The 22,102-nt window shown below is 39.3% G+C and overlaps 1 protein-coding gene across 2 annotated transcripts in view; it reads right to left on the bottom strand.

The window, feature by feature from the left end:
* Positions 1–5,428: 5,428 nt before the first annotated feature.
* Positions 5,429–22,102, bottom strand: part of gopc (golgi-associated PDZ and coiled-coil motif containing) — a 54,916-nt gene continuing 38,242 nt past the window's right edge. For both annotated transcript variants that reach the window (XM_073057404.1, XM_073057405.1), the window contains 3 exons: positions 18,871–19,035; positions 9,213–9,393; positions 5,429–7,793 (listed from right to left, as the gene is read on the bottom strand). In XM_073057404.1, coding sequence (XP_072913505.1) covers positions 7,681–7,793; positions 9,213–9,393; positions 18,871–19,035 — 459 coding nt within the window. In that variant the 3' untranslated portion in view covers positions 5,429–7,680. The remainder of the gene's footprint in view (positions 7,794–9,212; positions 9,394–18,870; positions 19,036–22,102) is intronic.

Genomic DNA, 22,102 nt, shown 5'->3' with positions numbered 1-22,102 from the left:
TAAATGCCAGATTTTTAACAATGAAAGTTGAAAGGAAATTAGTCTAAAATACTGTACTGTGTAGGTCCAAGAGTGCCATTGGTTAACTTGCTGGTTATCAGACAGTTAACTTCAAGAAAGTTTGATTGTCATCATCAGGGTCAACCCCTGCCCCCCCCCCCCAACCCACAAGGACATGCTCTATTCTTGCTGCTGCTATCAGGAAGATTATACAGGAGCCTGAGGACTCACACCACCAAGTTCAGAAACAGTAATTTCCCTTCAACCATCAGACTCTTGAACCAATGGTGATAACTTCACTTGCCCAATCATTGAGATGTTCCCACAATCAATGGACTCACTTTCAAGGATTCTTTGTCTCATGCTCTCAATATTTATTCCTTTTTAATTTATTATTGCTTCTGGTAGTTGTGCTTTTTTTTGCTTTCCGCACTCTGGTTGAACATCCTAGTGGAGCAGTCTTTCATTGATTTTGTTAAGCCTATTATGCTATAGATGTATTGTGTATGCCCACAAGAACATGAAACTCAGAGTTGTATATGCTGACATATACGTACCTTGATAACAAAAATTACTTTGTCACGTTTTCAGCAGATGTAAGTCCTGCTCTATCTAAATATAGCCCACAAAAAAAAGCCCAAATGAACAATGGACAAGGGATCTCATCTACCTGATCTTATTGCAGCCTGCTAACACTAGTTTCACTGATGTTTCTCTTAAGTAAGCAAAGATCATCAAGGGTCCTTAAGAATGTAACTTTACACATTTCAGAAATTTTAAATTGAGTGTATTGCAACTAGTTGATAAGCCATTTTTGTTATATTCCATTTCTGTTCAATTGTTAATATCATTTGGGCAATATTGTGACTTTCAAACTGGATTGATGTCAAAAGGTGATAATGGAGCCAGTAACATACACAATGCTCCTAAGTTTGTGATCACTGCCTGAGTCAGTGGTGGAGGCAGATACACTAGTGAAGTCTAAGAGACTACTAGACAGGTAATATGGAGGAATTTAAGGTGGGGGATTATATGGGAGGCAGGGTTTGACAGTCGGCACAACATTGTGGGCCAAAGGGCCTATAATGTGCTGTACTATTCTATGTTCTATCATGAAGACATTGCAAGTATACGGTTCTTATATTCTATTTAAATATTGAGCACCAACATTCCTCTCTAACAAATAGTTAAATTTGAAACACAAATAACTCCAATGGACCTTTTGTCTTTGTGACTTTTTTTATGAACAAAGCCTTCATCACATTAGAGGAGAATGTTTCTTACAGAATTATTTTTAATCATGTTTGCTATTTCATACTAATTTTACTATCTGCAATTTCTTCTCCATACTTGGGAGTATTAACCATTTTGTTTTTATTCTTGGTCACAGAATATAACAGATACTCATAAATATCAATAACTTAAGCTATCACCCACTGGTGGAAAAAATCGGCGGGAAAATATAGTTTTCCCTGAACTCCATTTGGCCACAAAAGGTCAATGGAGTCATTTTGAAAATTTCATAGTTTTTAAGCACACATACCATTTCATTATTTTATTTGAGATATAACATTAATATTGTCAATAAATTACACTCTGCTTGATCTAGTTATAAAATACAGTTGCAAATGTTTGTTGTAGAGGGAACCAACTGAAAGATTTCATTTGACAAAGATTTTTCAGTTGTCACTTCTCTGTCTTTCCAACATATTCCATTAGGAAATTTTTCCCCCAGAATAATTAAGAAAATTATTCTGAATTTTCAGAACTAAAATATTGAGATTTACTGAGGAACATAAACTCATGGTTTATGTTTTTTTTTGTTAGCAAGACTCTACAAAGCAGGCGTCCTTTATGCTCTGGTAATAATTGAACTGAAAAAGGGTACAAACATATGTCCGTTTGTTGGCTGCAGTACAGAATAAGTAGCCATATTTAAGATATCTCTGCAGTAGTTTTCTGGTGCACACATCAGCACCATAAATATATCAAACCCTCCTAATGAAGGGTTTCAGCCCGAAACATCGTTATTACCTCCTCCCATAGATGCTGTCTGGCCTGCTGAGTTCTGCCAGCATTTTGTGTTTTTATTTATTTCCAGCATCTGCAGATTCACTCGTGTTGCATATCAAACAATAACATTGTTTTGAGTCATTAAGCAAGCATGAAAGACAAACCTGTTCCCAACAAATCAAGGAAGTCACCTTTGATGCCTACCTCCTGCATAAAGCTGGTTGCTTGCTTGCCTAAGCAGTTTTAGCTTTGTATCTCAAATTTTATAAGAAAGCAACCTAGTTTTGGTGAACTGTTTGAACTAGTTTGTTATTGCAGTGTATAGTCTCACTCCAATCAATGCATTGGAAAGCAGGCTAGGTTTTTGGTAGCATATGTCAGTATTGTATCAATATGAAAATTTAATAGACAATAGGCAGTAGGTGCAGGAGTAGGCCATTCGCTGTGATCATGGCTGATCATACACAATCAGTACCCAGTTCCTGCCCTCTCCCCATATCCCTTGACCCCATTATCTATAAGAGCTCTATCTAACTCTCTCTTGAATGCATCCAGAGACTTGGCCTCCACTGCCTTCTGGGGCAGAGCATTCCACATATCCACCACTCTCTGGGTGAAAAAGTTTTTCCGCATCTCTGTTCTAAATGGCCTACCCCTTATTCTTAAACTGTGGCCTCTAGTTCTGGACTCACCCATCAGCGGGAACATGCTTCCTGCCTCCAGCGTGTCCAATCCCTTAATAATCTTATATGTTTCAATCAGATCTCCTTTCATCCTTTTAAATTCCAGTGTATACTATTACGAAGGATGAACAACTCTGATGGGCAGAAGGGTACAGAGTTGCCCATGTCCCCCTTCCCTGGGAGAATCACAAACTGTTACTGTTACCACGCTGCTCATGAGAGAGAATGAGAGAAAGACACAGATAAGAGGAAAACAAGTTGGAACATCTGCTGCTGATAAGAGAGAGGAGAGGAGCCATTGATTTACTGTTATGTCTTTTGGAGAGGGCTGTTTACTTGGTACCATTCTGTTCATTAAAATTCCTCAGTGGACAGCCGGAGTGGGCTGGTTTGATGGACACAGCCATTCAAAACTGATTGACATCTGAGACCCCGTGAGTAGGGATAAAAGTGAGGTCTGGGGAGACACCCCTGAGACACACTAGTGAGAACTGCTTAAGTGTTGGAACCCACGAGAAAGTGTGGGGCATCGCAGACCGAACGAAGGATCGGTCAATTTTAACTCAGTGTTTATAGCGAGGCTGGTGGGGGCTTGTGTGTGTGTCCACCCTTGCCTGGGTGATGAGTCCACCATAGAAGAACGGTCTAGCTAAAGGACAGAGGGGTCATACCTGAATGGCCACAACAACACATCAACGTATCAAGAAAGTAAAGGAAGGTTTGAATGACTGTAGCGGTCACTGTTTTTTTTCTCCCTCTCCCTCCCTCCCTCTCTCTCTCCCCCTCTCCCTCCCTCCCTCCAACAGTTACAACAGAAGAATCAACAACTACCTCAGCCTACATGAACTGAACTGAACTTAATACTTTCCCATGATAATTCATTATCCCCTAGACGACGATAGAGCTTGGTTATTATTATTATTATACCCATACTTTTAGGTTTAGTATTGCTAACGTGTATTATCTGTACATTTGCATTGTTGATATTGATTTGTATATTTTACTAATATACACTGTTTTGAAAATAGTACCAGACTCCAATGGATACTTCTATCTTTGCTGGTAAGACACCCAGTTACGGGGTACGTAACAATACAAGCCCAGTCGCTCCACCTTTCAACATATGACAGTCCCACCATTCTGGGAATTAACCTTGTGAACCTACGCTGCACTCCCTCAATAGCAAGAATGTCCTTCCTCAAATTTGGAGACCAAAACTGCACACAATACTCCAGATGGGCTCTCACCAGGGCCCTGTACAGCTGCAGAAGGACCTCTTTACTCCTATACTCAATTCCTCTTGATATAAAGGCCAGACTGCCATTAGCTTTCTTCACTGCCTGCTGTACCTGCATGCTTGCTTTCATAGACCGATGTACAAGAACACCTAGATCTCGTTGTACTTCCCCTTTTCCTAACTTGACTCCATTTAGATAGTAATCTGCCTTCCTGTTCTTGCCACCAAAGTGGATAACCTCACATTTATCCACATTAAACTGCATCTGCCATACATTTGCCCACTCACCCAACCTGTCCAAGTCACCCTGCATTCTCATAACATCCTCCTGACATTTCACACTGCCACCCAGCTTTGTGTCATTGGCAAATTTGCTAATGTTACTTTTAATCTCGTCATCTAAATCATTAATGTATTGTAAACAGCTGCGGTCCCAGCACCGAACCTTGCAGTACCCCACTGGTCACAGCCTGCCATTCTGAAAGGGATCTGTCAATCACTACCCTTTGTTTCCTGTCAGCCAGCCAATTTTCAATCCATGTCAGTACTCTGCCCCCAATACCACGTGCCCTAATTTTGCCCACTAATCTCCTGTGTGGGACTTTATCAAAAGCTTTCTGGAAGTCCAGGTACACTACATCCACTGGCTCTCCCTTGTCCATTTTCATGGCCCTTTGATCAATTGTGTGGAACTATGCGTGTTGATGATTACAGAATGTGTGCTGGTGTAACTCTGGTTATTGGCTCTGCACTGCTATAAACAGGTTTCGGACTCCTTCTGTGACTAGTAACATTATCATCTTCATAAACTGGTTAAAGATATTTGGAAATGACAAAACAATGCTTGATAAGGAATTCCTTTAGTCAAAGTGGTGAACCTGTGGAATTTGTTGCCACAGGCGGCTGTGGAGGCCAGGTCACTGGGTATACTTAAGGGAGAGGTTGATAGATTCTTGATTGGTCAGGGCATGAAGGGATATGGGGAGAAGACAAGAGATTGTGGCTGAGAGGGAAAACCGATCAGCCATGATGAAATGGCAGAGCAGACTTCATGGCCAAATGGCCTAATTCTGCACCTACATCTTATGGTTTTATAAAACCATGAGTTATGCAAGGTTTAAGTATATCTTTTGCACACTTTGAAAAAAAAATAAAAGTTCCTGGAGAAGTTAAACATTTTGATTACATATGTGAACCAGATTTTAAAATTTATGGAAGAAAGCTGTGCAAATAATCGCATGGTTCTTACATAAATTCATATTTGCAATTAGGTAACTTAAATTGTTTATGTTTCTATCCTTCCATGTTCCCTGTTACCCGATATGTGCATAAGAAATTTAATCTCTACTTTTACAATCCTGAAAGAAAATTACCTTTGCCTTCCCCCATTTACTTTGGCATTTTTATGCTTTCTGCAACTGCACAGAACCAAAACTACAAAATATAAAAATATTGTCATCTAGGCAAATTTAAGATCTTCCGAGACACAAATAAATGATAATATAGCATAAATATATTGGATTGTAAAACAAAAGGCATACAATACATTATACACTTTGTATTAGTGAATATAACAAAATAAACTAACAGCTCTTTCAATTCTCTCTTGTTCAATTAACACAGCAAGAGGCTGGTGCTGAAAGAAAGAAGTGAGGCTTCAATGTCTAGTAAACAGAATTCATTGCTGACACCAGTTTTATATAAAAATGTAAATGTGGACAAACGCTAGTAGTTGAGTAAATTAAACAATAGGATTTTCAGATGAACATTTTTCTAGGTAGGTAAGAGAACAGTGCCATTAAATTTCAAAAATCAGAAGTAGATGGCAAAATTGCCAAAGGCTTTTTAGAAAGTGTTTATCAGTCATTATTAAAAGAAACTGATTTACAATTGTATTGAGATAAATCCTATATTTTCATAAATGTACAACATATAATTACCCCACAAATTCTGAACATGCATGTTTCTACATTAGTTCCCATCCAAAAGAGGATTTTTTTGCCATTTGAGTAGCATCACATTCAGCTTCAGAAACTGTAGTGATTGCAAATAATATGCAACAAAAAAAATGAAGAAAATGTCACTCCAAACTGTTTCAGCAGCTTAGCCCAAATGGTAAAGTGTAACAATTAAATGAATATACTTAATTGTAGACACCACTGTTTTATAAATTAACTTTAAAGCCATGTAAAATGTACATACGTGCTAGAGAAAGAGCAATATAGAGAGAGGGAGTGAGAGAGAACAAGACAGAGATTGCTGGGGGTGGGGGGGGCCTTGGGTGCTGTGGAAAGGGAGAACATAAAAATAAGCATTCACCATAAACAGAGTATAATTTTATAAATACAAAAGTCCAATAATGAGTACATATTTACAACTTTGAGCTATTTACTGCAAAATAGCAATGTAACTATTAGTACAACTGAAAACAAACATACAGTATAAAAAGTGAAGCATTTGTTTCCTTACAATATGAACAGAAAGAGTTTGACCTCCATTTGTAAATACACAAAAAAAAACAGGAGTGGCAAGTATCACTCGTCCTGTGTACAGAAAATAAGTTATTATTTTTACTAGGTGTACACTAATCTTTTGTAGCTTCAGTTTTTCTATAATCCAAATTCTTGTCATTAAATGAAAAACATTCTCAAGCATGTTTACAGAAGTTTAAAAAATTGCATTTTACACTAGCTGCACTGTGTGAATCAGAATTTTACTGATTCTGAATGAGCAAGTGACTCGTGTACAGGGAACCGTACTCTTGGAAAGGTGCAAGTTACCTGAAGAAGTGATACTATGTAAAATATACCACTATCATCTCAACTTCACCAGACATTACACTTAACATCTTTGCAGAATAACTAAATAATTACAAATAGTGCATTTCAATGCTGGATGGATATATAGTATATAGGAATTGTGTACTTACAACAACAATGTAACTCGGGTTATCTTTAAATAATTATTATAGCTGCATTTTAAAATGTTTTGTTAAGAAAAATAATCTTCCAATGAGATGCAGCTATGCAACCTAATAATTCATAACTCACTGGCTCATTAAATTTTACTACAACATATCACATTTGATAGATTTAAACTACAATGTCAATTCAGGTCTAACAATCATATTGAATGCAATGCACAACAGTCTTTATGGACATGACTGTGGGTCAGGTCACAGTTACTATTAAGAGATTCTGTTTAACAGTTCTGCACATATTTAAGGGGATTATATATTCAGATTAATTATGCATGAACAAAGAGAAGCAAATATAAATCCATAATTTTCCTTGAACCTTTTTAGTTCAACCTTGAAGCAAATATCTCAGTAAAAGAGTAACAGATTGTAATTGTAAAATGCTGAAAGTGCTTCTTGTGCCAACATTGTGCACAAAAGAACCCAAAGGGAAAGTGCAACAACACGGTATTAATACATGCTTTTTGATTTTAAATTTCGTTTCACACCTAGTACATGCTAACAATCCTTCCAGTTTCAAGTTGAAGTTTGGTGTAACTCAAAATTTGTATCTTCCTACAAATTTACTGCAAAGTCAAAATAGTTTCATACATGCAGGACTGTTAATAAAGCAGTTTTGTGGCATCATTGGAACCCCTTAATCCAGAACATAACAAGGTTATGCTTTTGACATTATTTTTTGATGTGATCACATTCATACATTGTTCCTTCCATACTACCAGTCAAGTGCAGAAATAACTATATTAGTGTTCAAGTAACGCAAGACCAACTTAAGATGAGGATTCTGCACCATCTTTTTGTTTGAATGTTGCATCTTCTGAAGCTGTTTCACTATTTGTTCCTGCATCTCCATTTAAAATGGCATCCAGAACTGGTTTCTGGTCTGTTAGATTTTTTTTTGAAACAAAAAGAAAATTATTCAACATTAATATTTGAAAATGAAAATATTATGCAAAGATATACATTAAGATTTACTTTTTGCAACTTAATCATTCTAAAACTATGTAATTGCAGCATTATTTTGCAGCATAATTCATTATTTAGGGAGTAATGATAGATTAACAAATGTTGACACAAACATGCACCACCAAATGGGAATTCTATGGACATATTAGCAGGAAGAATGAACATCTAATATAGAATTGTTAAGTGAAAGAAATGAAATATTGACCCAATTATTATGTTTCTAACTTCAAAACATTAAACTAATTCAAAGGAAAACATGGGAGTCTGAAACGTGAGTCTAACTTCATGTTTACTTTAAGTGTGGTGAGATGACGCATGCAATTTATGTATTTATACATACAACTCAGTTTATTATTTAAACAAACAAGAATGCTTTGTCAACCAATAAATATACAAGATTACTCAAATATTAAATACACAACACCATTGTTGATGGGATAATGTTACAAGTAACAGGCCATTAAAGTGCTAATTTCAGTGTGACAATAATGGCAGTATTACCCAGGATTTACAGCAAAAAGTACAACAAGCTTTTAATTTTGACATACTTTATTCCAGAAGGCTGTGATACCACTTGGATTAAAAGTATAGAATGTGTAATTCTTAACTTATCACTTGATGAAAAGATATAACTTGCAAAATGCTCAAGATTATGACAGTGCTAGTGGAATCTGAAGTTAAGGGGGTCCTCCTGCTGATGGAGAGTTTGGCCTTTTACAGGTGCTCCTGCAGCAAATATTTCAATTTTCAGAGGATCAGATTCCTCAATGGGACATCAACCCATGAACGCTACTTCACTATAAAAACAAATAAGTCCAATTTAATCAACACACACAAAATGCTGGAGGAACTCAGCAGGCCAGGCAGCATCTATGGAAAAGAGTAAACAGTTGATGTTTCGGGCTGAGAACCTTCATCAGGACCCAGTCGAGCATAGTATTCTCAACTCTGAATTGATGGAGTTCTGTGCTCAAGTACCAGCTCCAAGAGCTCATTGCTCAAGTCAAGTCAGCACTGAGCAAGTACCATATTTTAATAAACTTATGACAATAGATTAATCTTGATAGGACATGAAACAATTTGAAAAGAGATTGGAAGACATTCCCATTTCCTTGGCCAATACACTTTTTGCATCTAATCATGCATTACTTATTACATCTAAGTTTGAAATTGCAGATTGTTTTGCCATGTTTCTCTACAACAGTGATTATAATGCAAAAGTTGCAGAATGCTTTGAAATATTTTGTATTGATATAAGTTAGTTTTCCATATCTAACACCTTCGGGCATTTTTGTGCTATACAACACCACAGCCAAGTATATTTTCAAACATTTACCTGGTAGCGATTTAGCGTCCCCACTTCCATCATTTCTACTGACAGCTGCGTTTCTGCTTTCCTCCAATTCATCAAGATACAAGCGATAACGGTGCCCAGTCTCATCTTCATAATCCACGTTTTCATCATCAGAGTCTATCTCTGGAGCAACATATACCACTTCAAACTCAATTTCTCCTCTCTTTAAAAAAAAAGATAAAGTTGTCAAGTCCTGTTAAAGAATTCAACGTTATAAAAAAAAACTATTGTCAATACTGAAATAAAAACTTGACATGCTGCATATGGTCTACTGAAAGATACAGGTACGAACTACGTTTCAAGTCACTGAACTAATTGCAAATATCTACTGTATTTTCTGAAAAAGCATCAGAGTATATTTTAAACTAACTTACTAATCAATTATTTTTTATATATATGTAAATCTGAAATAATACATTTTATTTGGAAGAACAAGTATCACATGCTTCCTGGAAAATAAGTTTCCAAGTGAGGAGGATAAATAGAGAATAATAAATCATGAAAAATAGTGACAATTTAATGAGATTATAAGAAAGCAGCAGAATACCAAAGTTCATGATAAGAGCAATAAAATTGAAAAACATGGTATTTTCTGCTCTTATTCAGCACAGTAATGGGCACTTCCAGCGCAATGGTTACACTCATGTGACCAATTAACCTACCTTTAGAATGTGGGAGGAAACCCATATGGATACAAGGAGAATGTACAAACTCCTTACTGACCATGACATAATTTCAACTCGGTTGCTGGCACTGTAATAACTCTGCACTACCGTACTGCCCATGCAGTTGTGTTAAACTTGTGTAGTGCAACATACATGCAGGCAGTCCCCAGATTACTTACTAGTTCTGTTCCTGAGTCCGTCTTTAAGTCGGATTTGTATGTAAGTTGGAACAAGTACATCTGGTATTATTTAGCGTCAGTTAGTCAAACATTTGTCTTAGTATATAGTATATATTTTACCTTTCTATGCATATAACACTTAAGAAACGTATGTATTCCGATAATTAAACCACTGCGTTGCTTAGTAATAACTGTAGCTTTCATCGGGGCGGGGCCTTTCATATGCTCCATTATTCTCACTTTATCCGTTATCATTTAAAATTGTTCCGATTGTTGACCGACTGTAGCTTAACGCTTTTCCAATGACCGATGGTGTTTCACCTCTTTCCAAACGCTTTATTATTTCCACTTTATTTTCAAACGCGATCGCTTCCCGTCAATGGAACAGAAACACTGCGGGCGGCTGGTCCCGAGGTCCGCCAGGTCCTAAGGACCACCAGCAATGAGACAGGTTAAATGTTCTCCAGCCCGGCGCTGATCTCACTGCGCCACCAGCCAACCAGAACGGGGGGGGGAGAGAGAGGCGGGGTCAGGGTCCTCCTCAGTTCGTAAGTACGAGTTGTCCTTAGGTCGGACGTTCGTAACTCGGGGACTACCTGTACTTGTCTTTTTATCATGCTTATCTCACACTCTTGTCCTCCCAACCTGGAACACCTAATAATTAAGTGCCGACTGTTCTACTTGCCAAGAGAGTTCTCCTCCATGATGCTCACTGCAGATTACAATCTGCCAAAGGTCGTTGTTAAGCAGACACTTGATGTTTTGAGTGCCGCCTTCAGCAAATAAGAAACAGCCCACCCATGCTCTTCAAACTATTAGCGGGGATTTCAATCAGGCTTGTTTAAGAAATCTCTGCACGATCATATTCAACATATCACCTGTACTACCAACACTCAAGACTGCTATACTACAATTAGGAATGAATGCCTACCATTCCATGCCTAGACCACATTCTGGGAAATCTAATCTTTTGGCTTTCCTCCTCTTACCTACATACAGGAAGAGGCTACAGAGCAAGGCTCCAGAGATAAGGTTAATGAAAAGGTGGTCACAGGAGGCAGAGGTGCGGCTACAGGATTGCTTCAGTTCGGTAGACTGGGCCGTGTTCAAGGACTCAGAGGATCTAAACCAAATGTGCCACAGTTGTCATGGACTTATAAGACAGTTGTAGGCGAGTGTGTCCTCACAATATAATTCAGAGTCTTCCCCAACAGAAGCCCTGGATGAACTACGAGATACACAACCTGCTGAGGATCAGATCAGTGGCATTCAAGTCTAGCGACCAAGTAAAATACAAGAGATCCAGGTATGATCTCCAGAAAGCCATCTAATGTGCAAAGTGGCAATTCCAGACTAAACTTGAATCACTGAAGAATCCTCGACAGCTGTAGCAGGACTTGAATGCTATCACCTCCTTCAAAGTGAAACCTAACAACATAGGTGACAACATGGCTTTGCCCACAGATGAGCTCAATGCCTTTTATGCTCACTTTGACCATCAAAATATGGAGCCTCCTTCACAAAGTCCCACAGCCCCTGATGACCCTGTGATTTCAGTCTCTGAAGCAAATGTTAGAGCATCCTTCATGAGGGTGAACCCACAGAAAGCATTCGGCCCTTATGGGTTACCTGGCCAAGAACTAAAGACTGATCAACCTCTCACTTCAGCAGTCTGAAATACCCACCTGCTTCAAGCAAGCTTCAATTATACCCAAGAAGAACATGGTAACCTTCTTCAATGACAATCGTCCAGTAGCACTTACATCCACTGTGATGAAGTGCTTTGAGAGGTTGGTGATGAAATATATCAACTCCTGCCTGAGGAATAATTTGGATCCATTCCAATTTGCCTACTGTCACAACAGGTCAAAAATAGGTGCCATTTCATTGGCTCTTCCCTCAACCCAGGAAGATCTGGACTGTGAAGATGTATACATCAGGATGCTCTACATTGAGTACAGTTCGGCATCCCTCAAAATTAATTAATAAACCAAGATGTTGGCTTCAATACCTCCTTCGACAACTAGATCCTCAATTTCCTCACTGGCAGAGCCCAGTCAGCAGCCACATGTCCTATAAAATCTCCATCAATATATGCAACTGTGTGCTTAGCCCCCTGCTCTAGTCATTTTATATTTTTAACTGTGAGGCTAAGCACAGCTCCAATGACATTTTTAAATTGGCTGATGACACCTCTGTCATTGGTCGAATCAAAGATGGTGATGAATCAACAAATAGGAGGAAGGTTGAAATCTGGCTAAGTGGTATCACAACAACAACCTCTCACTCAATGTCAGCAAGACCAAGTAGCTGATTATTTACTTCAGGAGGAGGAATCTGCAGGGTCATTGAGCCAGTTCTCATCAGAGGATCAGAGGAGGAGAAGGTCAGCAATAAATTCCTAAGTTCATTTCAGAGGATCATTCTGCGTCCACCATGTACGTGCCATTATGTAGATACACGGCAGTGCCTCTGCTGTCTTAGAAGTTTGCAAAAAATCGGCATGTCTATAGATGCACAGTGGACAGTATACTGTCTGGTTGCATCACAGCCTAGTATGGAAACGCCAATGCCCTTGCATGGAAAAGCCTACAAAAAGTAATGGATATGGTTTAGTCCATGACAGGTACAGCCCTCCTCACCATTGAAAGCAGGAAAGCAGCATGCATCAAGGAACCCCATCATCCAGGCCATGCTCTCTTCTCACTGCTGCCATCAGAAAGAAGATACAGGAGCCTCAGAACCCACACAATCAGTTTCAGGAACAATTATTAACCCTCAACTATCACGCTCTTAAAGCAGAGGGGATAATCTTACTCACAGATCAACTAAACCATTCCCACAACCTATGTACTCACTTTCAAGGTCTCTTCACCTCATGTTCTAGAAATCATAAATTAATTAATTTATTTACTTACTTATTTTACTGTTGTATTTGCAGTTTGTTGACTTTTGCACATTGATGCTTGTCTGTTTGTTAGGGGCGGCCTTTCTTTGATTCTCTTGTTTCTTGTATTTACTATGAATGCCCACAAGGAAATTAATCTCATGGTTGTATGCGGTGACCATACATGTACTTTGATATAAGTTTCTTAGAACTTTTTACATGTATAACATCTTCAGGATTTTAATATGGATATTAAGATTATTAAAAAGTGGAATTGAGTAGATGCGAAGAAAATATTTTTGCCTACAGATGAACCTTCAAATACCATTCCCCACAAGCTAAACACTGTTTAATGTACCCCATTCCCTCACTCACCTAAAAAACAGCCTCTATAAACCAAAATACATACGTAAAAATCTACTTCACCTTTTGACTAAATGTTTGATTAAAGTTTCATTTCTTCACACATCCATTTTGGCTGCAATCCATTTATAACAAGTATTCCATCCAAATATGTTGCAACATTGTTCCTGTTACTCACGCACTCACCACTCTGCGTAAAAAACTTACCCCTGACATCTCCTCAGTACCTACTTCCAAGCACCTTAAAACTATGCCCTCTTGTGCTAGCCATTTCAGCCCTGGGGAAAAGCCTCTGACTTTTCACACAATCAATGCCTCTCGTTATCTTGTACACCACTATCAGGTCACCTCTCATCCTCCATCGCTCCAAGGAGTAAAGGCCGAGTTCACCCAACCTATTCTAAGGCATGCTCCCCATTTCAGGCAACATCCTTGTAAATCTCCTCTGCACCCTTTCTATGGTTTCCATGTCCTTCCTGTAGTGAGGCAACCAGAATTGAGCACAGTACTCAAAGTAGGGTGTGACCAGGGTCCTTTATAGCTGTAACATTACCTCTCGGCTCTTAAACGCAATCCCACAATTGATGAAGGCCAATGCACCATATGCCTTCTTAACCACAGAGTCAACCTGTGTAGCAGCTTTGAATGTCCTATAGACTTGGACCCCAACATCCCTCTGATCCTCCACACTGCCAAGAGTCTTACCATTAATGCTACATTCAGCCATCATATTTGACCTTTCCAAAATGAACCACACTTATCTGGGTTGAACTCAATCTGCCACTTCTCAGCCCAGTTTTGCACCCTATCAATGTCCCGCTGTAACCTCTGACAGCCCTCCACACTATCCACAACACTCCCAACCTTTGTGTCATCAGCAAATTTACTAACCCATCCCTCCACTTCCTCATCCAGGTCATTTATAAAAATCATAAAGAGCAGGGGTTCCAGAACAGATCCCTGAGGCACACCGATGGTCACCGGCCTTCATGCAGAATATGACCCGTCTACAACCACTCGTAGCCTTCTGTGGGCAAGCCAGTTCTGGATCCACAAAGCAATGTCCCCTTGGATCCCATGCCTCTTTACTTTCTCAATAAACCTTGCATGAGGTACTTTATCAAATGCCTTGCTGAAATCCATATACACTACATCTACTTCTCTTCCTTCATCAATGTGTTTAGTCACATCCTCAAAAAATTCAATCAGGCTCGTAAGACACAACCTGTCTTTGACAAAGCCATGCTGACTATTCTTAATCATATTATGCCTCTCCAAATGTTCATAAATCCTGCTTCTCAGGATCTTTTTCATCAACTTACCAACCACTAAAGTAAGACTCACTGGTCTATAATTTTCTGGGCTATCTCTACTCCCTTTCTTGAATCCGCAACCCTCCAATCCTCCGGAACCTCTCCCGTCCTCATTGATGATGCAAAGATTATCACCAGAGGCTCAGCAATCTCCTCCCTCACTTCCCACAGCAGCCTGGGGGTACATCCTGTCCAACCCCGGTGACTTACTTGATGCTTTCCAAAAGCTGCTGCACATCGTCTTCCTTAATATCTACATGCTCAAGCTTTTCAGTCTGCTGCAAGCCATCACTACAATCGCCAAGAGCCTTTTCCGTAGTGAATATTGAAGCAAAGTATTCATTAAGTACCTCTGCCATCTCCTCCAGTTCCATACATACTTTTCCACTGTCACCCTTGATTGGTCCTATTCTCTCACATCTTATCCTCTTGCTCTTCACATACAGTACTTGTAGAACGCCGTGGGGTTTTCCTTAATCCTGTTGAATTGAATTAATCTACCATCTCTTTCCCAGATTCATAAATGGGCTGCCAAGTGGCCAGTAACATTCACAACAAAAGTCCCTGGCAGTGACCACATCAAACAAAAGAAAACCTGATCATTGAATATCATCAATATAGGCATCCATTAATCTGCAAAACACAGATGGACAAGCCACATAAAAGAGCAGGTAAGATCCTAAATATCTTGCAACAATTGCTGATTTCCTGACACCATCCTAAACTTTTCCACAGATCAGGGGTGATTAGGAGTATAATGGAATACTCCCCACTTATCTGGATCGTTGTGATTCCAACGATACTCAAGTTCAACATCATTCTGAACAAATAGCCTGTTAGGAGTGAAAATTCATTCATTCCCTTCGTTACTGTTTCACCATGCCTGGGCGCCCACCTTGCAAATCTACCTTTATCATCAAGAAGGACAAGGGCAGAAACATGGGACCAAAAGTATCCACGGAGTCCCATCAAATAACACACCATAATGATTTGGAAATATCTTGCCACTGTTTTATCATCACTGGAAAATTGAGAATATTCCATCACATTCTTGCATCTTGTCGATGGTGGTAAGACATTATGGTGTAAAGAGATAAATCATTCACTGCAGAATATAAAGACTCTGAGGTAAAGTTTTGTAATTATATGTCAATGTCAGATGAGTTTCTTAACAATAGTCACACTCATTATGAGCATCTAGCATTCAACATCAAGTATGGATAATGAAAACCTCCCCTGCTAAAGCTGGTCATTACTGTCTGTGGCATATACAGTGTGTACTTGCTATTAACCAGCTTGAACACAGATTATCTCCTGATGAAATATGTTTGACTAAACATGATTATGAGATTATACAAGGTTAAGATGTACAGTACTGTACAAAGTCATAGGCACATATATATAGCTAGGGTGCCCAAGTCTTTTGCACAGTACTGTAGTAATTTTATGTATTGCACTGTACTGCTGTCTCAAAAAAGTTGATGACATATATGTGAGGGCTGATAAACCTATTCTGATATGGGTCTCCATTCAGGATTGAGAATGGGAAGGGGACAGGAAGAGGGAAATCATGGTTGGGTAAAGGGGAGGGGAGAGGGGAGAGAGTGAGAAGCACCAGAAAGACTTTCTGTAATGATCAATAAACCAATTGTTTGAAATCAAATGTCTGGTGTCTCAGGGCTGGGTGTGTCTGTACCCGTGCCAGCCCCCACCCCTACCACTACTTCTTTGCCACACTCTCCCACGGCACTCCATCCTCGCCATTCCCAACATTCTTTGCTCCCACCAGATTTACAAACTTGTTCTCCACTCCACACTGACAAATACAGTACTGTGCCCATACCTTAGGCACCCTGAAACTATGCCCTCTTGTCCTAGACTCTCCCACCATGGGAAACATACTTTCCACATCTACTCCATCTAGGCCTTTCAACATTCAAAAGATTTCAAATAAGATCCCCCCCTCATCCTTCTGTATTCCAGCAAGTACAGACCCAGAGCCATCAAACTTTCCTGGTATGATAACCCTTTCATTCCTGGAATCACCCTTGTGAACCTCCTCTGGACCCTCTCCAATGTGAGCAAGTCTTTTCTAAGATGAGGGGGCTCAAAACTGTTCACGATACTCAAAGTGAAGCCTCACCAGTGCCTTATAAAGCCTCAGTATCACATCCATGCTGTTGTATTCTAGACCTCTTGAAATGAATGCTAACATGGCATTTCCCTTCCTCACCACTGAGTCAACCTGCAAGTTAACCTTCAGGGTGTATTGCACAAGGACTCCCAAGTCCCTCTGCATCTCAGATTCCTGGATTTTCTCCCCCATTTAGAAAACAGTCCACACATTTATTTCTACTACCAAAGTGCATGACCATGCATTTTCCAACACTGTATTTCATTTGCCACTTTCTTGCCCATTCTCCTAATCTAAGTCCTTCTGCACCCTACCCATTTCCTCAACACTACCTACCCCTCCACCAGTCTTTGTATCATCTGCAAACTCGGCAACAAAGCCATCTATTCCATCATCTAAATCGTTTATATACAACGTACAAAGAAGTGGTCCCAACACCGACCCTTACGGAACACCACTGGTCACTGGCAGCCAACCAGTAAAGGATCCTTTTACTCCCACTTGCTGCCTCCTACCAATCAGCCAACATACTTATCACACTTTAACCATGTTAGTAACTTTCCTGTAATACCATGGGCTCTTAACTTGGTAAGCAGCCTCACGTGTGGCATCTTGTCAAAGGCCTTCTGAAAATCCAAATATACAACATCCGCTGCATCCGCTTTATCTATCCTACTTGTAATCTCCTCAAAGAATTCCAACAGGTTCATCAGGCAGGATTTCCCTGAAGGAAACCATTCTGACTTTGTATTATCTTGTCCTGTGTCACCAAGTACTCCATCACCTCATCCTTAGCAACAGACTCTAGCATTTTCCCAATCCACTCAGGTCAGGGTAACTGGTCTATAATTTCTTTCTGCTGCCTTCCTCCTTTCTTAAAGAGTGAAGTGACCATTTCTAGTCCTCTGTCACCATACTAGAGTTCAATGATTTTTGAAAGATCATTTCTAATGCCACCCCATTTCTAACACTACCCCTTTCAGAACCCTAGCGTGCAGTTCATCTGGTCCAGGCGACATGTGTACCTTTTCAGCTTTGGCTTTCAGGTTTTTGAGCATCTTCTCCCTTGTAATAGTAACTGTACCCACTTCTCTTCCTTCACACACTACAAGGTTGGAATAAAAGGTAAACATGTTGCAAATATGAAGTACAGTCGGCCCTCCTTATCCGGGGGTTCCGAATGCACAGATTCAACCACCCTCAGATCAGGAAAACCCGGAAGTTCTCTCTCCAGCACTTGTTGTTTGAGCATGTACAGACTTTTTTTTTTCTTGTCAGCATTCCCTAAACAATACGGTGTAACATCTATTTACATAGCATTTATATTGTATTAGGTTTTATAAGTAATCTAGAGATGATTTAAAGTATACAGGAGGATGTCGCATAGGTTACCGCGGATCGGGATCGAAAAAGAAAACCGGAAGCTAAGTTGGAACAGGTACATCCGGTATTACTTAGCGTCAGTTAGTCAAACATTTGTCTTAGTATATAGCATATATTTTACCTTTCTATGCATATAAAACCCTTGGGAAACGTATGTATTTCAATAATTAAATCACTGTGTTGCTTAGTAATAATTGTAGCTTTCATTGGGGCAGGGCCTTTCACATGCTCGATTATTCTCACTTTATCCTTTAAAATTGTTCCGATCATTGACCGACTGTAGCCTAACGCTTTTCCGATGACCAATGGCATTTCACCTCTTTCCGATTGCTTTATTATTTCCACTTTATTTTCAATCGTGATCGTTTTCCGTCAATGGAACAGGCAGCAGTTCCTGAGCTCCGCCATGTCCTAAAGTCCACCGCACTGAGACAGGTTAAATAAGGTCTGGAGCTCTGCCGAGTCCTAAGGTCTACCACACTGACACAGGTTAAATAAAGGACTTGAGCATCCGCATTTTCTGGTATCCGTGGGGGGGGTCCCAGAACTAATACCCCATGGATAAGGAGGGCCAACTGTTATAATGAAACCATGGAGAATAAAGCCAGATTAACATTTCAAATATAGAGTAACCACAAGCTCAAGGCTTCACATTCACAAGCAATACTTTGGCAACCACACATACACCTTTATACCACGTTGGTCTCTTCATTTACCTGCTGGGAAAGGATTGTAACAGCTTCTTTGTGTTTTGCATCTCTTAAATTTATTCCATTAACAGCTAGTATGGCATCTCCAACATGAAGGCCACCACATCGCTCAGCAGGCTGGCCTGGGTGGATTTCTGATATTAGAATTGGGACTCCATGCTCCTTGCCACCCTGTTTTACAATTCAGAAAGATGTTGCATTTAGTTCATGACTGAACACTGAAAACGTCTAAGCATTTTATACTCATAGAACATAGAAAACCTACAGCACAATACAGGCCCTTTGGCCCATAAAGCTGGGCCAAACATGTCCTTACCTTAGAAATTACCTAAGGTTACCCATAGCCCTCTATTTTACTAAGCTCCATGTACCTGTCCAGGAGTCTTTTAAAAGACCCTATCATATTTCAATATTGTCCTGGAATTTCATCACAATTAATCATTTTTAAAGGGAATAAAACTCTTTCATTATGAATGTCCATTGCAAGAATGGCTCTCTTGAAACCATCATATGTTATATTGTGGAACTCTAATATTGTAGATTACCTCACAACTGGTGTACAATTCTGGTTGCCATATTAAAGGAAGGACGTGGTTGTGATGGAGAGAGTGTCAAAGAGACGCCGCAGGGTGTCATCTAGATTGGAGGACTTTAGTTAATGGGGGAGATTGGAGAGGCTCGATTTATTTTCCATGGAAAATAAGCTAATAGAGGTGCATAAAATTTTATGAAGTATTGGACAGATAAATAGAATTCCTTTCTCATCGAAGAGCTGTGAAAAAACAAGCAGGAACAGCTTTAGGAAGAGAAGAACATTAAAGAGGATATAAAGTAAAGGTTTTACGTACGCAGAGTGATTGATATCTGGAACCCATTACCAGAAGCAGTGATGAAGTCAGATGTAATCATTATGCTTAAGAGATATTCCTAATGCAGGGAAATGGGATTAGTATAAATGAACAAAGATAAATAAATAAATAAGCATAATGAATTGAAGGCCTGTTTCTGTGCTGTACACACTAACACAATTTGGATCAGTCACTCTTAGCTCAAGGAAAAACTGTTTAGGATAATTGAGTAATGTAATGGAAATTTTATAAACAAACACAAACAAATTTTAATGCATACACATTTTCCTAAATATACAGAGAGAATTTTTGTCTGTATTTATATAATCTCCAATAATCATATAACACATAATTTTGAATAAATCTGAAATACGAGAACTCACGTAGTATTTTCCAATCAGAATAAAATTCTGAGAAGGTGCCATTTGCTCCAGCTAAACTCATTTAACTCTTCACTACCACCTTTGTCTCTTGGTTGATATGGAATTGAGAGTCAAAGCCTAGATTTTACTCAACTACCAAGTTGGTAATTTGAATACAGAGGTACAAAATTTCTTCAGGGCCCAACAATCTCACAGTTCACAACGTTCTCATAACCAACTGACTAGGATTAGCTTATTTTGCCAATCCCCTACAGATGTGATTATTACATCATCCATTCATTAATTCTTCACATCTCATAATTTAGCTATTCAGTTGTTATGAATTTATGAATATGAAAATGATTTTTATTCTATCATCTTCCCCCTTTCTTTCCAGCCCTGAAGAAGGGTTTCAGCTTGTAAAGTCTGGATTTAGAGGAACAAATTTGTAGAAAGATCACAGACTGTTGCAAGAAACACAAAATCGTGATAGTACGTGATTTTAACTTTCCTCATAATGACTGGGACTCCCATAATGTAAAAGGACTAGATGGGATAGAGATTGTCAAATGTGTTCAGGGAAGCTTCCATAATCAGTACGTAGAAGTCACACGATACTGTGCAAAACTTGATCTCCTATTAGTGAATGAGAAGTTTGTGTAGGGGAACACTTTTCATCTAGTGATCATAATGCCATTAGTCTAAAGGTAATTATGGAAAAGTTGTCGGGCTGAGATTCTAAATTGGAGAAAAGCCAATTTTGATGAGGTCAGAAAGGATCTGGCAAGCATGGATTGGGACAGGCTGTTTTCTGGAAAAGGTATACTTAGTAAGTGGGAGGCCTTCAAAAATGAAATTTTGAGAGTACAAAGCTGAAATGTGCCTGTCAGAACAAAAGGCAAGTTAACAAGTTTAGGTAACCTTAGTTTTTGAGAGATATTGAGGTCCTAGTTAAGAAACAAAAATGAGGTGCATAACAGGTATAGGCAGGTAGGAAGAAATGAAGCACTTGAGGAGTATAAGAAATGAAGATAACACTTAAGAAGCAAACCAAGAAGGCTAAAAGAAAGCAAGACGTTGCTCTAGCGGACACAGTGAAGGAGAACCCAAATGGCTTCTACAGATATGTTTAGTGTAAAAGGATTGCAATGGACAAAACTGGTCCTCTGGAAGATCAGAATGGTAATCTATAGGTGGAGCCGAAAGAGATGGAGGAGATCTTAAATGGATTTTTTGCATCTGTGTTTACTCAGATGGACACAGAGTCTATAGAAGTGAGGCAAAGCAGCAGCAAGGTCATGGATTCTATAAAGATTACAGAGGAGAAGGAGTTAGCTATCTTGAGACAAATAAAGGTGGACAAATCCCCAGGGCTTGTCAAGGAGTTACCTCGAACCCTGTGGGATGCAAGTGCAGAAATTGCAGGGGCACTAGCAGAGATACTTAAATCATCCTTAGCAATGGGTGAAGTACCAGAGGATTGGAGCATAGCTAATATTGTTCCGTTATTTAAGAAAGACACTAAGAATAAACCAGGAACATGATTTAGGCCAGTGAACCTGACATCAGTAGTGAGAAAGTTATTGGAAGGTATTCTAGGGGGCCAGATATGTGAATACTTAGATAGACAGGGACTGACTAAGGATAGTCAGCATAGCTTTGTGTGTGGTAGATCGTGTCTAACCAATCTTATCAAGTTGTTTGAGGAAAGATAACAAAGGTAGTGGATGTTGTCTACATGGACTTTAGCAAGGCATCTGACAAGGTCCTGCATGGGAGGTTGGTCAAGAAAATTCAGATGTTTGGCATTCGAGATGAGACACTCAAGATTTGGTTAGACACTGGCTTTGTGAGAGAAGCAGAGAGTAGTAGTCGGTGATTACCTCTCTAACTGTAGCCCGTGACTAGCAGAGTGCTGCAGGGAACGGTGTTGTTTGTAACCTATATCAACAATCTGGATGATAATGTGGTTAACTGGATCAGTTAATTTGCAGATGACACCAAGATTGGGGGATGTAATGGACAGCA

Source organism: Hemitrygon akajei, chromosome 9 (genome assembly GCF_048418815.1).
Source record: "Hemitrygon akajei chromosome 9, sHemAka1.3, whole genome shotgun sequence".
Lineage (NCBI taxonomy): Eukaryota > Metazoa > Chordata > Chondrichthyes > Myliobatiformes > Dasyatidae > Hemitrygon > Hemitrygon akajei.
Note: the sequence above shows the minus strand (reverse complement) of the source record. Positions and strands in the feature narration are given on the sequence as shown.